This window comes from Neoarius graeffei, chromosome 1, assembly GCF_027579695.1.
Source record: "Neoarius graeffei isolate fNeoGra1 chromosome 1, fNeoGra1.pri, whole genome shotgun sequence".
Taxonomy (NCBI): Eukaryota; Metazoa; Chordata; class Actinopteri; order Siluriformes; family Ariidae; genus Neoarius; species Neoarius graeffei.
The window spans coordinates 84,066,315-84,085,673 of record NC_083569.1 but is presented as its reverse complement, the minus strand read 5'-3'; the positions used below and the strand labels follow the sequence as shown (position 1 = coordinate 84,085,673).

The 19,359-nt window shown below is 38.8% G+C and overlaps 1 protein-coding gene and 1 long non-coding RNA gene across 2 annotated transcripts; one reads left to right on the top strand and one right to left on the bottom strand.

Annotated features, from left to right (window-relative positions):
- Nucleotides 1-32: 32 nt before the first annotated feature.
- On the top strand, nucleotides 33-17,766 carry LOC132899406 (copper chaperone for superoxide dismutase-like). Its single transcript, XM_060941283.1, has 8 exons — nucleotides 33-104; nucleotides 8,021-8,093; nucleotides 14,250-14,387; nucleotides 14,589-14,763; nucleotides 15,666-15,726; nucleotides 16,057-16,134; nucleotides 16,532-16,635; nucleotides 16,951-17,766. The coding sequence occupies exons 1-8, from the start codon at nucleotides 81-83 to the stop codon at nucleotides 17,105-17,107; spliced, it is 810 nt and encodes a 269-aa protein (XP_060797266.1). The 5' UTR covers nucleotides 33-80; the 3' UTR covers nucleotides 17,108-17,766.
- LOC132899473 (uncharacterized) lies at nucleotides 15,108-17,105 on the bottom strand. Its single transcript, XR_009656690.1, has 3 exons — nucleotides 16,513-17,105; nucleotides 16,331-16,397; nucleotides 15,108-16,169 (listed from the first exon to the last, which is right to left on the bottom strand). It is a non-coding gene; the product is annotated as an uncharacterized LOC132899473 (long non-coding RNA).
- Nucleotides 17,767-19,359: the final 1,593 nt, after the last annotated feature.

Genomic DNA, 19,359 nt, shown 5'->3' with positions numbered 1-19,359 from the left:
GCAATTGGACTCTTATTTTGAAAGACGGAAGTCTTCATGCTTTTACAGTTGTTTGTTGCTTCACTTACACACACACAGAGATGGAAACAAATCGAGTTGCCAGAGTGAGTTCTTTCCTCTTGCTGTATCTGAATGATAAAGTGCTGTGCAGTAATGAGCTTGTTAATGTGCAGTGTGTAGATTTACAGTGCAGGAATAACTCACTCTCCTCTTTACTCAACTTATATAAGAGTCACTTTGCTCATCTCCTGCTTTACAGATTATTTGTTCTCTGTACACTTTAATGCCTTTTGCTATAAATATCATCATACTTCATTTTGCACTTCAGTGTTAGACCTTTAGTGTTTGTATTTTGGATCATGAATGTTATTTTAGCTATAACGAGCTGTCTTTTCTATGGCTGAAACCTCAATAGCACCGTCTTCCCTCCATATGTTCACTTCATAGGGAACTAAGCAGTGTTTTCTGCACCCTGTGTAGTGCACTACATGTCCAGTAGGGGTCATTTGTTACTCCAGGAAACTTTACACTTCATGTTCTGTGGCCTCTTGGTTGTTTCTCTGACTAATGTCCTCCTCACACTGTGAGACATAAAGGTAAAATCAAGAGTGGATTAGCTTTTTTCACCTCTATTGGATAGGACAGTGCAGAGACAGGACAAGAAATGAGCGAGAGAGAGAGACGGGTAGGGATCGGGAAATGACCTCGGGTCGGAATCGAACCCGGGTCCCCGCATCCATGGCATGGCGCCTTAGCCACCCGAGCCACGAGTTTTCTGCATCTCGCTCCTTTTTCTTTTATGTTTGTCGCCTTCCTCGCATTCAAACCGATTTGAGCCGAAGTCCACTACATGTCCAAAATGGCGGTCACGTTTACGAAGGTCACGTGACTGAAAAGGATCCATATACAGGGATGAGAATTTTCCGCCGATCGGCGGATTTCTGACTTTTTCAGACCAAAATGATCGTTTTTGAGATCGATGTAAATCCATTGAGAAATTTTCGGGGGGGGGGTATGATTAACGATCTGTGGTCACCTTATAACGCAGACATCCCAAGTCTCCCGGAAGTTCCGGGAGTCTCCTGCATATTGATAGAAGCGAGCAAGAGCGCGCGCGCGCAACATTAAGGTCTGCATCACGCATCTTAGAATGTGCGCGTGCGAGGGAGACTGTGTGCAGTGTTGCCAGATATTGCTGACGTTTTCCATCCCAAAATATGTTCAAAACCCGCCAAAATGCACTTAAAACCACCCAATGTGGCAACACTGCCTGTGTGCCTGTTCATGTAGCGCATGCCAGACAAAGAGCATCCTGATTGGATTACTCAGCAAAATAAGCCAATCAGCTTTCAGTGTGGGCGGGCTTTTATCCCTTTTCTCGAGGACCAACCGGCATAGCAGAGAGAGAGCGCGCGCCCCAAAAAACCAAAGTACAAAACCCACTTCAGCTCAGATTACACAAAAGAATCTCCCTGTCTAATAAGGGTAGAAAATAATGACAGTTTCGCGCGATGTACTGTTTGCAGCAGTGGTTTCAGCATTGCCCATGGTGGCTTAAATGATTGTAAAGGACATGTTGAGGTGAGGAGTGTCATTTCATGTGCATTATATTTAGGTCAACAACAGGCTGTCATGAAAAGACCAAACTTATTGAAGATTTCTGTAAAGTAACAATGTATGAATATACATCATATATATCAAATACATGTCATATATAAGTGTGTATCTTTTTATAAATGAGGTTAGCTTGTCTAATGTAGCATGTTTGGGAGAATCATAGTATCATATCTATATTTCTGATAAAATTTTAGGTATGATACCGTGTATAACTCTCCTACTTATTGCTCATTTCATGGGGGGGAATTGCTGGCATGTGCCGCGCAGGAGCGTCTGCCCACATTTTTTTAGTCCGAGATGAACTTATAGTTTTTGATTTAAAAAATTTTTTCCAATTTGTAATGCCCATTGTACATGCCTGTTCTTTAACTCAAAATCACCATCTCGATCTTCAAATTGACCATATGGTATCTGTATTACGTTACACAACATCCTGTCCAGATAAAACCTAGTTAGTACACACAACAGTTGAAAGGGAAGTGATGAGTGATGTTGAATGTTGCCTGCTTAATATGCAAGAGCTCCTGCTACCATGATAACATCAGAAGAAAGCTTAAGAGAATTATATGACAGAACTTTTTTCTGGTTTGCACTTCATTTTAAAGGATTAGAGTATTCAAAGACATGAATAGCAAAAATGCAGAAATATAATACTGTAGAGCTCGTTTATATTAAAAGGTGTATTGATTTTTTGAAATCATTAAATGTGAATTGATTAAAAACAAGTCTCTTGTACCCCATATTAATTATTTTCACCTGGTAGTCCACCAAGAAGGGGAATTTATTTCCAAATACATTGCAACTTTTTGCTGATAAAATTAATGGTTTTGGGGTAAAAAAAAAAAAAAAAGCCAAAAATCATTAGCGCCTGGAACCCCTGGGTGCCGCCCCCCTGGGCCATGGGCCCCGCCCCCCTGGGCCATGGGCCCCGCCCTGGTTTTTTCAGACTTTTTAAATATTTTCCATTCTCATCCCTGTATATAATCCCAATTTGAGTGGGCATGTGCCGTCCTTGACCGCCATGCACTGGAGTAGTAAGGCGTCTCCTTCCCTCCACTAGCCTGGGGTGGTGCCTTGAACAAACACGAGAAACCCTTCACTCCCCCTCCATGTTAGCTCAAGACCCATTGACTCATCTTTTTGACGGACAATACTAGAAGTCAACAGGTGATTTTCTGCAGTGACGGGCTTCAAAATTCCAATTAGAGAAAATGATGAAACAAAAATGAGCAATGTTAGTTGCACTGGCAGATCAAAATAATCACCTGTGGACGAGTGGGGACCCCAAACAACACAATAAATCTGCATCCCATGAGCGTGTTTCTCTGGTACAATGTTTGTTCTCCCTTATTTCTGAAGCAGGACGTGATTTGCTACTTAGAACCGATAGCGTGCTCCCATTGTCCAGTGGGTTGCACGGCAACGAACCATAGTCCTTGTTTCATACTACAGCCAGGTTCAGCTGCAGCAACAGAATAAAGGTTCGCCTCCGCAACCGACTTAGCATCTGTACATTGGACCGCCTTGTTCGCCTAAGCTACACCAATATAGCCATTGAAGTCTTCACATTTGAGGAAGCCGCAGAACCTTTCATGCAACCTCATCTGAGGTGTGTGTGAAATATCTAATCAGAGATGTCCAGAAGTGCTGGTGACCACCGGTTTTCTCCACCGACACAGATGGTCTGCGCCGGCTACTCAAGCCCAGATTAAAACAAAAACTTATTTCAATGTTCAAGCGATTTATATCATCTCTGTTGCCCATAATTTGCTTCAAATCCAATTATTTCTTTGATTCAGGTCATGACTGAAAGTGACGCCATATTTGTTGATCGATCATTACACTCTGATTGGCTGAGCTGAATTATGTGACCACGCTGTAGTATATGTAGTTATGCTACAGAGGGTAACTGAGAAAGCCAAGCACATATTCATCTGGAGGGAAAATTCATACATATTTTGCAAGTATTTTACAGGGAAATGGTTCGTAATTTATTAGCTGAGGCACTAGAAGGCATGTAAATTTCAAAATGTTCTTGGGGGGATATGCCCCCAGACCCCCTTAGCATGAGCACATTAGCCGCCTACTATTTTTTTAGCGGGCTACTTCAGATTTTCTGGAGAACCTTGTCTAATGTTTACACACACTCAATATGTACATGTAAATGTTAGCCTATGTGGTTGGGACAGCCATTACCAATTTACCACACCATACTAATCCAGACCCTCCAGGATTTCGCGATGTTGCGATTTGCAACATCAACGCAAATTCAACCAATCCCCGCGAATTCAGGGCAGTGTTGCAATTATATCCAATCACCGCAACTTTCCCGCAAATTTGACCAATTGTTGGCGTCGTCTTGAGGTGATGTCGACAAACTACCTTCCGCCTTACTTCCGTGTATACGCAGTGTTGCCAGATTTGGGCGGGAAACCGCCCATTTTACTTTGCGGGCAAAAAAAATGGCTTGGGCTGGTTGACGTTAGTTCGGTGGGTTTTTATCAGATGTTTATAAATATTTCGCACCAACGTTCTATGTGAGAATGCAGCCAGAGACACTTATATAGCCTTAGAAGGACTTTGATGCAGCACATTCTATGTACTATCTACGTCCACTAGTCTACATCCAATCCAATCCATATTAAACACTTCTGTGACCCAATCAGAGATCGTGGGCATCACACGACACAGAGTGCCACTCGTTACACTCCCTGTAACATTGTCTTTGGTCAGCTGAGGCAAGTCATAGACCTAGTTTACCCAGTACCCCTTAGGTATTTTAAACAACCAAAATCGAGCATTGGTCTAAATTAATCATTAACAATAAACATTAATCTCATTCAGTATTATTTAAACAAAAAAAAGTTGATGTAACTGTAAGACTAATATGAATGTGTGTAATGTAGTGCAGAAACTGAACTCATAAACTAGTAAATAAGAATGATGCAATCCATTCTCCATTTTCTCTTCTCATGTTACATTCAGCCATGCATCGGAGCCTAACTTTTTTTTTTTTTTAATTGAAGTATATCAAACAGGTACAATCTAACAAATCCACAAAAATCAGGATGACCGATGAAGAAAATACATGGATGTAGACAAAAATAAATTAAGCAGAATAACTAGGCCTATAAAATTAATAAAACAAACAGGATAAATAAAAAGATAAATAAATAAATAAATAAAAGACAAATAAAAAATAAATAACCTCAGCAATGCAGATGTTAGATATGCATCGTAGCCTAACATAGCCTACATAATATTATGCGTGTGTGTCACCTACTGGTGCATGTAGGATTCAGAACACAGCAGATGATTGCAAAGTTATAATCTGATTCAACCATACGTAGCCTAGTACCAGACAGCAGATTTTTCACCTCCAGCACTGACGGTCTCGTGTTGCCATTTAGAAGTTGTTTGCATTGTTGTTCGATTTACAAATAGTATACTGGTCTTTAACTGCATATTTTTACTTTACAAGATAGGCATCAAGTACATTTTACATTTTGGGTGGTTTTAAGTGCATTTTGGCAGGTTTTGAACATATTTTGGGCTGGAAAACGTCAGCAGTATCTGGCAACACTGTGTATACGTTCAAGAGAAGCAGCACGTGCGAGTCAGTGTTTATATAGGCTTAAATTTTGTTACTGAAAGTGTGTGATGTTTACAGTGAAGGACTGTGTGCACTTTACATTATTTTTTACTTAATACAAGAAATTAATGGATGGCAACATTTTTGTCAAAATGGTATTTTATTTTCCATTGTTTAGGCAGCTTCAGCATCATACTGTGAGATTCTGTTCAAATTTTTTTTTTCTTCTATGAAGCCTGAGCCATTTATTTTATTAGTTTATAATTATTGTTTAATTTAGTCTTCAGGAGAGACTGCCTGCACACAGTACTAGTATTAATAGTTTTTTTTCTTACATGAAAGCTGAGGCATTTATATTATATTTGAAGGTAACTTCATGTTGTGCTGTGAGATTCTCTGCACTTTAACTTTTGAACCAACAGGTGCATTTGGATAAGTAAAGCCTAGTTTTCTGCATTTTTGTAGTCCTTGTAATCTTTTATATTGGTAAAGTTGTTTATAGGACCATTTCTCAGTGTCTTTGTTTTTTTAATCAATAGTTTTTCATTAATAACCTAATATTTAACATATCACTCAATTTTAATCACAAAAAGAGAAAATTGCAACAATTTCTTGCAACTTTCACTTCCTCCTGCAATGTAATCGCAACAAAAACCTAAAAAACACCGCAACTTTCACTTCCTCCTGCAATGTAATCGCAACAAAAACCTAAAAAACACTGCAACTTTCATCGCAATTTTTTTTTTATCATCGCCTTCTTGGCTTATATGAAACGGACATCCCTGAGTCAGGCTATAAACCAATTTTGATGCATACAATAGTAGCTTGACGCGAGGAACCGGCCTTATTGCATTATCCCGTTTATCCCGCTTCAGCATTCATGCAAGTTATTAATAATGGCTTGACATTCACAATAAATAAGGATTTCCCACTAGCCTAAATAAAATGTTGTTATACTCGTGGGGATGCCTAGTTGATGCTATCTGAAGCATAAAATCTGAATATTTTAAGAGACATCTTTATTAGCTTTATTGGCGAAGTAGATAAACCATCACTGCACTGGATTTCTCAGCTATGAATAAGGTAAGCACATAGAAATTCAGTATTCCTTTGTATATTTTTTTGATGTAATGGAAATTTTTAGTGCTTTGATGATGAACAAAATGTACTTTTTTATCCATAGATTAAAACAGACCTCAGGAATAGGCTCCAAGGGGAACACCTGGCAGCCTGCTTATGAATCTCCATAAATGGTCCCGAACCCAATGACTTCCCTTACGATAGGGCACTTGAGTTTTTTTTCAGGAAGCCATGCAGAATTAAATGTTCTGATAGGGCATGCAGGCTTTGCACCAATTAGGGTAATGCTTTTTCATTATTGTTAGTTGCCTTGGTGTTACCTTAAGTGGTTTCTTACATCTAATTATGATATTTTATTTTATTATTATTTTGGTGTTACATTATACTATTTAGGGCGGCACGGTGGTGTAGTGGTTAGCGCTGTCGCCTCACAGCAAGAAGGTCCTGGGTTCGAGCCCCGGGGCCGGCGAGGGCCTTTCTGTGCGGAGTTTGCATGTTCTCCCCGTGTCCGCGTGGGTTTCCTCCGGGTGCTCCGGTTTCCCCCACAGTCCAAAGACATGCAGGTTAGGTTAACTGGTGACTCTAAATTGACCGTAGGTGTGAATGTGAGTGTGAATGGTTGTCTGTGTCTGTGTGTCAGCCCTGTGATGACCTGGCTACTTGTCCAGGGTGTACCCCGCCTTTCGCCCGTAGTCAGCTGGGATAGGCTCCAGCTTGCCTGCGACCCTGTAGAAGGATAAAGCGGCTACAGATAATGAGATGAGATGAGATTATACTATTTATTTCATTTTAGTATTGGTTGAGGTAAGTGTTGAGTTCAATATTTAAAATAAAAACCTCCAGCTTGTTTTTTGCAATTTATTCCTTGAATGTCAACTAAAGAATGATTGAAAGATTGCCACCAAAAAGGCAAAAAACTAAGGTAAAAACTAAACTTTAACTTCAATTTTGGTGAGTAATTTTCATAAATTTAAAAGACAGGTTTCCCACCAACATCAAGCCCAGCAAACTAATGGCCTTCCCTGTAATGTAAAGTTGGGTCAAGGAATGAAACCAGGCAGGGTTCTGGTAAAAATTGTTTTAGCTGTCTTCTCTTAAAGAACTTAAAAGAATTTAGATTGAACTGAATAATCTCAAATGCTTCTTGTAGCTTTAAAATAGTCCCAGCAGGTGACTCTAAAGAAAAATACTGTGTGTTTGAACACCGCCCGCTGTAAACACTTTGCATACACCCCAATGACTGACTCCACCGACCGCCATGACACCACCGCGCACGATTCCCTCATCGGCACAGTGGAGCACCACAAATTGCTACCTGGTCTGTGGGAAACACTGTGATTAGTGCTTATACTCCCACAATAGATTAAATGCATCGCTGAGGCCCAGAAGAAACGAGCTACGCAGAAGGTTCGAATTATCGCCACCCCCACTACAGCATCTACCCATGCGTGCCCAACATATGGGCGTACTTTCAAAGCCCAGACTGGCCTCATCAGTCACCTTTGGACCCACAACCACCACCGACCAAATTAAAGTCATGGTCATCTTCGAAACCCAAAGGATGAACATCATCATAATCCCAATTATGTTTGTTTCAGTTCAGGATGTAGCACTTAGAAAATGTGGGTGAATCTAAAGGAGGTGAATACTTATGCAAGGTACTTTGTAGCTTGCGAGCTGATTCATAAATTAAATAAAGTTTCTGATTCATGATTGTCTTCCTGTTTTCAGTTGGAGTTTGCTGTGCAGATGAGCTGTGAGAGCTGCATACGGGCTGTTAAAGATGCACTTGAAAAACAGCCTGGTGAGTTAACAAAGTAGTAAATATTCACTAAATGAGAGTCTAATTGTGTTGCCTTCATTCTGTAGTTCAGAATGAGGGCAGTACCAGATGAGAGGCCAAGGAAGCAAACAAGTAGATTTTAGTCTGGATTTATTTCAAACACCTTTAGAGCTACAGAGTATTTTTCATTTTCTCTGGAGTACTATTCTAGATCTTAGGGACCTGAGCCAAACCAAGTATGTGAGAAAGCTGCTCTGTTTCAGGAGTTAAGCAATATACATTTTAACTTTAACTGTTCCGGTCTTAAACAGGATTTTATAATGAAAGCAGAACCTAATAAGCAGCTGGTGTAGCTTGAGTAAGACTGAAGTAATGTGCTGTGACCTCTTTGTGGTGAAGCTTCTTTTTCATGTGCTGCTGCATTCTTCATTACTTTAAAGTTGCTTTGGATTCAGAGAAAGTGTTTACCAACTGAATAAATGTGAATGTACAACCTCAATTCCAAAAATGTTTTGACACTGTAAAACACAAAAACACAATGTAAAGATTTGCAAATCATGGAAACCCTATATGTCATTGAAAATAGTACAAAGACAACATATCAGATGTTGAAAATGAGAATTTTTATTGCTTTCTGGAAAGTATATAATTATTTCAGGGTTCCCGCGGGTCCTTAAAAAGTCTTAAATACAACTTTCGGTTTTCAAGGCCTAAAAACATCTTAAATTGTTTGGAATGACTGGAATTTTCGAAAGGGAGGTATTAAATTTAATATTGGACCGAACTTTAAAGTTGCTTTGGATTCAGAGAAAGTGTTTACCAACTGAATAAATGTGAATGTACAACCTCAATTCCAAAAAAGTTTTGACACTGTAAAACACAAAAACACAATGTAAAGATTTGCAAATCATGGAAACCCTATATGTCATTGAAAATAGTACAAAGACAACATATCAGATGTTGAACATGAGAATTTTTATTGCTTTCTGGAAAGTATATAATTATTTCAGGGTTCCCGCGGGTCCTTAAAAAGTCTTAAATACAACTTTCGGTTTTCAAGGCCTAAAAACATCTTAAATTGTTTGGAATGACTGGAATTTTCGAAAGGGAGGTATTAAATTTAATATTGGACCGAACGAGTGAAATGTCTCCATCTGGTTTGGGCTATTTTTTTAACCGTAATTTTAAAAGTGACCAGCACACCTTTTGGGGGCAGCATTGGTTCTGTGCGTTCTGTGCATTCCGTAGATCAAGAGCTAACATTAGGAGGCTGCTGGAGGAAGTGTGGTGTGGTGTGGTGGTTGTGAAGATTGAGAGATGCGCGGGTAGCTTACGCGGGCGCTAGAAAGCGTTGATAATTATGGGAAGATGTCTGTTTAACGACAAGTGGTTGGGGGATGACAAATACCCCCAAAATAAGGAGAAGAATCGTTTGCGATAAAAAGCGCTGGATCCCACAAATGTGTTTAAAGACGATAACACAGCGCTGGGGACACAGCGGACTGGGAAACTGGCTTTTCAGGGACACGAGGCGCGCGCGCGTTAGAGGTCAAGCACTCCGGAGTGAAACGCAGGGGGGCTCACGCATGCGCACAAGAGTCAGGTGGAAAATGGGACGTATAGGACATACTACTACTACTACTACTACTACTACTAATAATAATAATAATGATTAGCATCATTTTTTTACATAATTAACATTGTTTATTGTACTAAGTTTAATACAAATATATAAACAACCTTTATTTCAAAACTCAAAAAGAACTCCAGAAAATACAATAATTCTAAATATAGTACAAAATAATTTGTACAAAAAGTTTTTTAGTTTTATTACTTTTCGTCTACACCAGTGTTTTTAATATAATAATAATAATATTAACAACCACTAATAATAATTAGTAGTAATAGTAATTATTATTGATTATTAATCATTACTACTTATGAATTAGTGATTAATAAGTACTAGGGATTATTAAATGTTCTAAAATTAAGTTATTAAACATTATTACAAATAATTATTAAAAAGTAGTAATTGGTAGAATACAAACAAATACTCATGGATTATAGATAACTTTTTTTAAATAGTGAACACTGATATAAAATAACTGTACTACTACTAATAATAATAAACAGTAATACTACTAGTAATACTTGTTGTTAATGTTATTATTATCAGTTCAATTGTTATATCAATGTTCACTATTAAAAACAAATTATTATCTATAGTCCATGAATAATTGTTTGTATCACTACTACTACTAATAATAATTACTACTTTTTTAATAATAATTTTAACTAATCTTATAACTCAATTTTATAGCATTTTAATAATCACTACTTATTATTTATTAGTATAATTTAGTAGTTGATAATAATAATTACTACTTATTATTAAATTACATTTTGATAATCACTGCTTATTAATTAAGTAGTAATTAATAATACTGAATTATAATAATTGCTACTCTATTAATTATTAATATAGCTAATAAGTAGTGATTATTAAAATGTTATAAAATTGGGTTAATTTTTTAAAAATTATTATTAAAAAGTAGTTTTTATTATTATTATTATTATTATTATTAGTAGTAGTAGTAGTAGTAGTAGTAGTAATACAAACAATTATTCATGGATTATAGATAATAATTAATGATTATTTTTGAATAATGAACATTGATATAACAATTGCACTGATAATTAGTTTACAGTTATTACAACACATTGATTAATATTGATAATAATGGTTATGAAAGGTGACAGTTGTTTTTCTGTGTTTAATGTAATGCTCTGATGATTGTATGACTGCATAAACAGGTTTATGCTGTTACCTACTATAATGTAGAAGATACTCGAGAACTTCCTCAGCTAGCTGTATACTGTACGACACTCAGACTGATTTTGCTGTCGGACACAAAATCACACATCAAAGATGATCTTTGGGGATTGAAATAATGCCGGCTAAGGTTGTTCAGCTGGTTCTACTTGCCGTTTATTGTTTTCGTTTTTGAAATGATTCATGGTGTTTTCTCCAGTAAACACCAGTCTTCTCCTTGCTGCTACAGTAGTTCTGCAGGCCCAAAACACACGACTTTGCTTCAGCTGTTTGCATGTCTAACAGTTGCCATTGATGCACCCTGTTGTTCACCAATTGTGTGCATTCTTCTTAAAGTTAGTAAAAAAACTATTGCAGAAAACAGTTTTAATTTGTCGTATTTATCATTTTCTTTGCCATGGTACAGTCTTAATTTTTCCATTTAGAGGTCTTGAAAAGGTCTTAAAAGTCTTTAAATTTATACTTGAAAAATGTGCAGATACCCTGTTTTTTGAATTTGATGTCAGCAACACGTTTCAGAAAAGTTGGAACGGGGCAACAAAAGACTGAAAAGGTTGTGCAATGCTAAAAAAAAAACCTAATTTGGTTAATTGGTGACAGGTCAGTAACATGATTGGGAATAAAAAGAGCATCCCAGAGAGGCGGAGTCTCTCAGAAATAAAGATGGGGAGGGGTTCACCGCTCTGTGAAAGACTGCATGCAACAATTTAAGAAGAACATTCCTCAATGTAAAATTGCAAAGAATTTGGTAATCACATCATTTATGGTACATAATATCATTAAAAGATTCAGAGAATCTAGAGAAATCTCTGTATGCAAGAGACAAGGCTGAAAACTGAAATTCACGGATGTGAAATCTCCGCGTTTCCGCGGAAATCCGCGTTTTTCAAATTGCCTTTCCGCGTAAAAAAATCGTTTTCCGCGTTTTCTAAAATTAAAAAAAATAATAATAATAATATTCGGTAAAGTCTGGCGCGAAACTTTTCCGGATTTTACTAAGCGGAAGTGACGAAAGCTCCTTACAGCGATCTGATCATTATCGCTGTGTGGAGAGGAGTCGCTATTGTACATGCACTGCTACGAGTAAGAATGAAAATGGCGGCGTTGTCTGTGAAGTCCGATGTCACGAAAATAGATTCTGGCATTGAAAATAAGTGGCGTTGGGACTGGTTAGAGCGCAAAGCTCCCGATGGAAGTGTTTTTAGTTTGGTTTTTGAAAAACTCAACAAGAAAGGAATCGCACGTTGCAAATTGTGTTGCTGTGAACTGAACTACGGACGGCGTGGATTTGTGACTCTCAGTGGACACGTGAAAAGTGAAAAACACAGGAGTCAAGTTGAGATTCAGAAGACTAACTATGCATTGCCAGGTAGGCATCAATAATAATAATAATAATAATAATAATAATAATGTTTTATCCTACGTATTAAAAACATTACCTTCACTGTTACTTTTTGAATGAAATTTTTAGTTCTCTGAAAATAATGTGATAATTCCAATCTAATTTATCACTAGCACATTTAATATTTACAGATACATTTGAACAATGATTAGGTTTAATCTGAAATTATATTGCAAGTATAAACTTCACAGAAAGTGTGGAATTTTATTTAGCCATTAATTTTTCAGGTGTTAGGTCTGATTGAAGAGAGTAAGTACATGTACTATGAACTGGTGGCAGGGTTTAAATTTTATTGCTAGTTATGTAAGGCCACATAAAATTATATTCTTGTTCCTCATAATCATTACAGCCCGAACCAAAAAAAATTGACCCACCATAAACATTTTTTTTTTTACACTGGTAATTTAGCGTCATGCCTCTGAAACCAGAGTCTGCTCCAACCATTCCAATTTTTCGTGTTTTATCCCCCACATAGCAGAAAAATAAAACAAAATAAAATAAAAATAAAATAAGCCCGTCCTACCCAGTTACTGTTAGAAAATTGTAAAGACTTAAATATGATGGATTTAACTGCACAAATGCAGGAACTTTAATGAAATTGTCTGAAAATATTCCAAATTTTTTTGGTGGAGCATACATCCAAACCTAACACCAGCTTGAAACTTGACTTTCTGCAGGTGTATTATGTTAGAAATTTTACATTTTATGTGCTTAAAATGTCACCATTTTAAGTCCTTTTTACAAAAATTTTCGTGGGGGAGACCCCCCAGACCCCCACCAATGGGAGGGCGCACCCTCCCATACCCTCCCCACGACAACTTCGTTGTCGTGACGACCCCTTCGGGATCGTCTGTTGAGCCTAAAAATTTTCCTCTTTTTTTTAAATTTGTCACTCACATCCCTGGAAATTGGATGCCTGTGATCTTCAGACCCTCAGGCGACACTGCATTAAAAGCAGACATGTGTCTGTAATGGAAATCACTGTATGGGCTCAGGAACACTTCAGAAAACCACTGTCTGTGAAAACAGTTAATTACTGCATCCACAAATGCAAGTTAAAACCAGATATAAACAATATCCAGAAACACCATCCCCTTCTCTGGGCCTGAGCTCTTTTACGATGGACTGAGGCGAAGTGGAAAATTATCCTGAGGTCTGACGAATCAAAAGTAGAAATTCTTTTTAGAAATCATGGACACCACGTCCTCCAAGCTAATGAGGAGAGGGACCAGCTGGCTTATCATCAGTGCACAGTTCAAAAGCCAGCATCTGTGACTGTATGAGGGTGCATTAGTGCACATGACATGGGTAACTTGTACATCTAGGAAGGCATCATTAACGCTGAATGATATATACACATTTCAGAGCAATATGCTGCCATCCAGACCAAATTTCAGAGTTGCTTTTTTTGGGAAGGCCTTCCTTCTTTCAGCAAAACAATGCCAAACTGCTTTCTGCACATATTAAAACTGCATGGCTCCATAGTAAAAGAGTCCAGGTGCTAAACTGGCCTGCCTGCAGTCCAGACCTGTCTCCCATTTAAAACATTTGGCACATTATGAAACACAAAATATGACAAAGGAGACCCTGAACTCTTGAGCAACTGAAATTGTATATCAGGCAAGAATGGGACAACATTTCTCTTTCAAAACTACAGCAATTGGTCTCTTCAGTTTCTGAACGTTTACAGATGGGAAACATGCCCTTGTCCCAACTTTTCTGAAATATGTTGCTGACATCAAATTAAAAATGAGCATATATTTTTCAAAAAACAAAAAAATTTCTCAATTTCAACATTTATGTTGTCTTTGTACTATTTTCTATGAAATATAGGGTTTCCATGACTTGCAAATTATCGCATTCTGTTTTCATTTACAGTTTACACAGCATCCCAACTTTGTTGGAATTGGGGTTGTAAAAAGGGTTTTATCTATTTTTGCAGGTGTGCAGTCGGTGCAGGTGGACTTGGCTCGGGAGGAGGTTTTGGTTGAGACGTCGCTTTCCACTCGAGAGGTTCAGGGTCTGATTGAGAGCACGGGCAGGAGAGCTGTACTGAAGGGGATTGGGGGATCAGAACCAGGTTGAGCTCTCATCTCTTATGAACCACAAACACCAGCTCATAATGGAGCTGAAGCCTCAGAGTAGCAGGAGTTCATTTAGATTTGTGAAGAGTCGTGCAGAACAAATGAATATAGTGAAGTTCTTCAGAAATCCTGACGAAATCAAGATCTTAACTTTCACTAATGTTGGTTCAATCCTAATCTGTGTGTGTGTGTTTCAGATCTGGGCGCGGCCGTGGCTATGCTGAGTGGGGTGGGGCCAGTGCAGGGCGTGGTCCGGTTCCTGCAGCTATCCGAGGATCGTTGTTTGATTGACGGTACGATTGACGGTTTAGAGCCCGGAGCTCACGGCCTTCATGTGCATGAACTTGGAGACCTCACACGTGACTGCATGAGGTACGGTGACCTCTGACCTTTCACCTTCCAGATAAAAATGTGAATGTGAGAAGCGGCGTGTTATATCTGACTCTGGTTAGTAGTAAGTTAAACGAACTGACAGATATGAAGTGTTTATTCCATACTGAAACACACATAAAGTAACTGTAGATTGGAGCTTGAAGACCTTTAGCATTACTTGCTGTCATCATGCATTATGTGTGTATAATTTATTTTATTTATATTTATATCTATCAGACTTTGTCTATTAGAACGATTTCTCAAATGTCTGTAAGGGCCTCTGCATGCTGTTGCGACAAGGCTTTCGCAGATAGCTTTTCGCAGACAGTTGTAATTTATTGTTGAGCGGGGAGTAATAGGCGTGCGCGATGTTATTCACCACCACAACGCAAGGGGGCGCGAAGTCGCAAAATCGCTAGGAGTAGTTGGTGGGTGTGATTAGTGGAGTGTTTCTCCTCCGGTTACTGATAATGACTAGAACTGGAGTCGTATAGATGTACATACTTCCTCGATCAACCGCTCTTCGTGCTGCTCCATCTTCGCTCGTGTTTTTAAAAATGGCGGTCGTGAAAACAAACCAAACCGGGAAAGTAGGGAAGCGGAAGTGCGTGTACAGCGGATGTAGAGTGGACCAATCAGAGCCCTCTTGTCTGCGATGCTGTCTGTGAGGCTGTCTGCGGTGGTCACAATTTTTGGGAAGTGCGCGCAGAGCGTCTGCGAAGGGGGGGGGGCTTCGCAGACGCCATCTGCAACGCCATCTGTGAGGACTGGGTTGTCAGCATAAATTGGCCTTAATAGCTTCACATTTTGTATTGTATCTCCATATCAGGATAATCAAATTCACCTCTCATCCTGTCTCTTCGCTCTCTCTCTCTCTCACACACACACACACACACACACAGTTGCGGTGAGCACTACAACCCTTTTGGGAAGCAGCACGGAGGCCCACAGGACACAGAGAGGGTATGTTTTGCTCAGTGAAATAGCGATATCATATTAGAGCATAATGTGACACCTACAGGATATTCAGACTCATTAATCAGTTCATTTAGTTAATGCTGAACAAAATTATTTGATTCATTTTATTTCAAATTGTTTTAAAAAGATTCCATGGCATAAAATATGACATTTTTTCTTCTCAGTAGATGATTGTAATGATTTAAAGTCACATGTTCAGGAGCACTATTAGTCTTTGTTAAGGTTTCCATCAGGTAGGAATCGGGTTATAAGTGAGGCATAACGTGAGAGAGGAACAGATGCAGTAATGAATGGAGGTATGTGTGTGTGGTGCAGCATGTTGGTGATTTGGGAAACGTGCAGGTGGGAGCAGACGGCAGAGCCACGTTCAGACTGGAGGACTCACAGCTGAAGGTAACCCTGTGCTCTTCCACAGACACAGTACAGGTCTGCACGGGGAATAAAGATAATCAGTTCAACATGTACTTGTATAACACCTTCAACAGTAAAAACAATGCCAAAGGGTTCATAAAACAAGGAGCTGGAAAAAGCGCTCAGAAGAAACAACATAAAAATGATTCCAGATGAATGTTACCATATTATTACCAACCTGCCTCTGTGGGGTCCTTGAGCAAGACTCTTAACCCTCACCTGCTCATAGGGTCAAATGTAAGTCACTTTGGTTAAAAGAAACAAAAGACATTAGCTGAAAGAGTGAAGTGTGTGGAATTAAATCCTGACTGAAGATATTTTCCAGCAGTTTTGTCTCTGTCTCATAGCCCTGTCCCTCACCGTGTGTCTCTGTGGACAGGTGTGGGATGTGATTGGTCGATCACTGGTGGTGGATTCAGGAGAAGATGATCTGGGAAGAGGAAATCACCCTCTGTCCAGACAAACAGGAAACTCGGGCAAGAGGTGATGAATAATTTCACGTTAATCAGTATGAGACACACTTTTACAGGTCAGCTCTGAATAATTTCTTGAATAATTTTTTGGCAGTTCTACACGGCCAAAAAATGGCATCTTGGCAAGATAAAATATCTTGAATATAATCCAAATGATCTCCCATTTCCTCTTAGAAGATGACAAGAATTTTTGTAATTTCAAGCTTATTCAGATAAAATATTTCTATTTCTAAAATATTTTCACACATGTACTCACACGTACGTTTGCATCTTTTTTGTCACCATGTACAACCTGCTGTTTAATTACAACCCCTCCGTATCCCAGGCTGGCGTGTGGAATCATTGCACGTTCTGCAGGACTCTTTCAGAACCCCAAGCAGATCTGCGCCTGTGACGGAGTCACTCTGTGGGAGGAGAGAGATCATCCAATAGCAGGGAAAGGACGCAAAAAAGTCACCGAGACACCAGCTGCCAGTTTATGATCACGTGACCACTCACTGTACTAATGATGAAGGATTGACAGATTGCACTTAAAGGAGAAGAGACTCTGATAAAACCAAAGAGATTGTTGATACTTATAGAGGATTTAATGTTTTAGAGATTAGTTTACAAATACCTTTGATAAGAATTCATAAAGAAAGCCTTCTGATAAATGTTATTGCTGGAATTCAGTAACTGCCCTTCCATTATAACTGAGCTTTAAAGAATCTGTCCCTTCCCCAGTTTAGGGAATGGTGTCAAAATGTTTGTTTGTGGTAATTACACATACAGTACATTTGCAGTTTATTAATTGATGAGTGACACAACAGAAAAATGTTTCCCCTTTTGTCACAAGTTTGAATACCAGCAACAGCACCGCCATCCATGACCAGGAGCCAAGAAAGCTAAATTAGCTGTGCTCTCTGGGTGGGAGGGCAAACTCTCTCCCCCGTCAATCACAGTGACACGAGCCAATCACATGTCTGTAAGCTCCTGTATGTGGAAGAGGGTAGATAGCACTTTCCTCTGATTATAGGAGCAGTTTCATGGGAGTAAAAAATAGACAAAAAACAAGGAATTTTAAAAGCCATTGAATTTTTAATTTTGAAATTTAAAGACCATTACATTCATAATATTGAAATAAATACAGCTGAAAGCAAAATCTGTATTTTTTTTTAATTAACATCCTTGAAATTCACGTTGTCTTTTTTCAGTGGTCAGAGATTCATGTTTTAAAATTCAGATTTTTAAAAATCAAGCATCTGTATTCAAATATTTTTTCAGCGTTCACGAATTCAGACAGAATAATTGAGTTTTCAGATCTTCAGAAATCTGGATTCAGGTCGCTAATTTCAGTGTCAGATTCAACCAGTCAGATTCAGGCTGCAAAATTCAACACCATAAATATTCAGGTTTAACATCAGGAACATCTGATTCCTGTTTGTACTTTTCATTCATTCATTCAGTGTGTGTGCGTGTTTAAATCCTGTTAATGTAGTTATTATAAAGACTTCTCCCTTGCTGGTGCGAGCTGCATAAGAAGTTTGTTAGACATTCAGCAGTAATTGTTAAAATGACTTACAGACTAAAAACAGTGGAAGCAGGGAAATGAGCTGCTCTGGGAAAATAGAACACATGGGAGTTCACCAAGACTCACCAATTTGCACATGCGCAGCTCAGAGACACAAAGCCCCACCCCCCCAACTGAGTGTGGCTCAGACTGTAATTCAACTTCATGAGAGGCAGAAATACACACACACCTTTCATTTTTATTTTATTTTCTAACAGAATAACCCTGAGATGTTCCCTCTAAATAAAAAAAGACTGTGTGTGATGAAGTGTGAAGAAGAAACACAGTGGTGTTAGGTTTTATCTACACAGACATCAGCAGCTGAACTTCATCCATCTTATTGATCAGATTCAATTCTGCAGTAAATCTCAGTGTGAATTGTAAACCAGCTTTATTCAGATTTGATTCGTAACGACAAACTTCCACAATCATAATGTGTAAAAAAACAGACTGTAGGATTCAAATGATTTATGAGAAAACAAACCCCAGGCAGGGTGGCATGGTGGTGTAGTGGTTAGCGCTGTCGCCTCACGGCAAGAAGGTCCAGGTTCGAGCCCCGTGGCCGGCGAGGGCCTTTCTGTACGGAGTTTGCATGTTCTGTCCGTGTGGGGGTGCTCCGGTTTCCCCCACAGTCCAAAGACATGCAGGTTAGGTTAACTGGTGACTCTAAATTTGTAGCATCAGCCACGTAAAGTTTTATTTATCAGTAGCGTAAAATAGTATCTATGTCTAAGACACTTTATATTTCGTATTAAAACGTCTATGTAAAGTAAGACATAGAAAGCCTCACTTTAAGAGAAATTCAGGGCGAGCGTGAGCCTAGGAAGTCTATAGGGTTCTTCTCTGTCACTCACCCTGTCACTGACACACGCACACACCTCCTCGCTCCCTGTCCTATGGCCTTAGACCCTTTAAATCACGTGCTCGTTTTTTGAATGGGGAGCGGAAGGAGGAATGAATGAAGGTAGATGGAAGCCGGCGCACGTACATTCTGACATCCTTCAGTATTCTTCAATGCTTCGAAATAGATTGACTGCTACACGCTTAAGGATTATTTTTTTTCTTCTTCGCCCTTTTTGAGGAAGGTACAGACGGACTTAAACCCACATCTGAAGAGGTGAGATCGCTCCTTTTTTGTTTCCTATTTTTTTTTGCTGGCGAGGATTGTTTTGTTTTTGGAAAGCG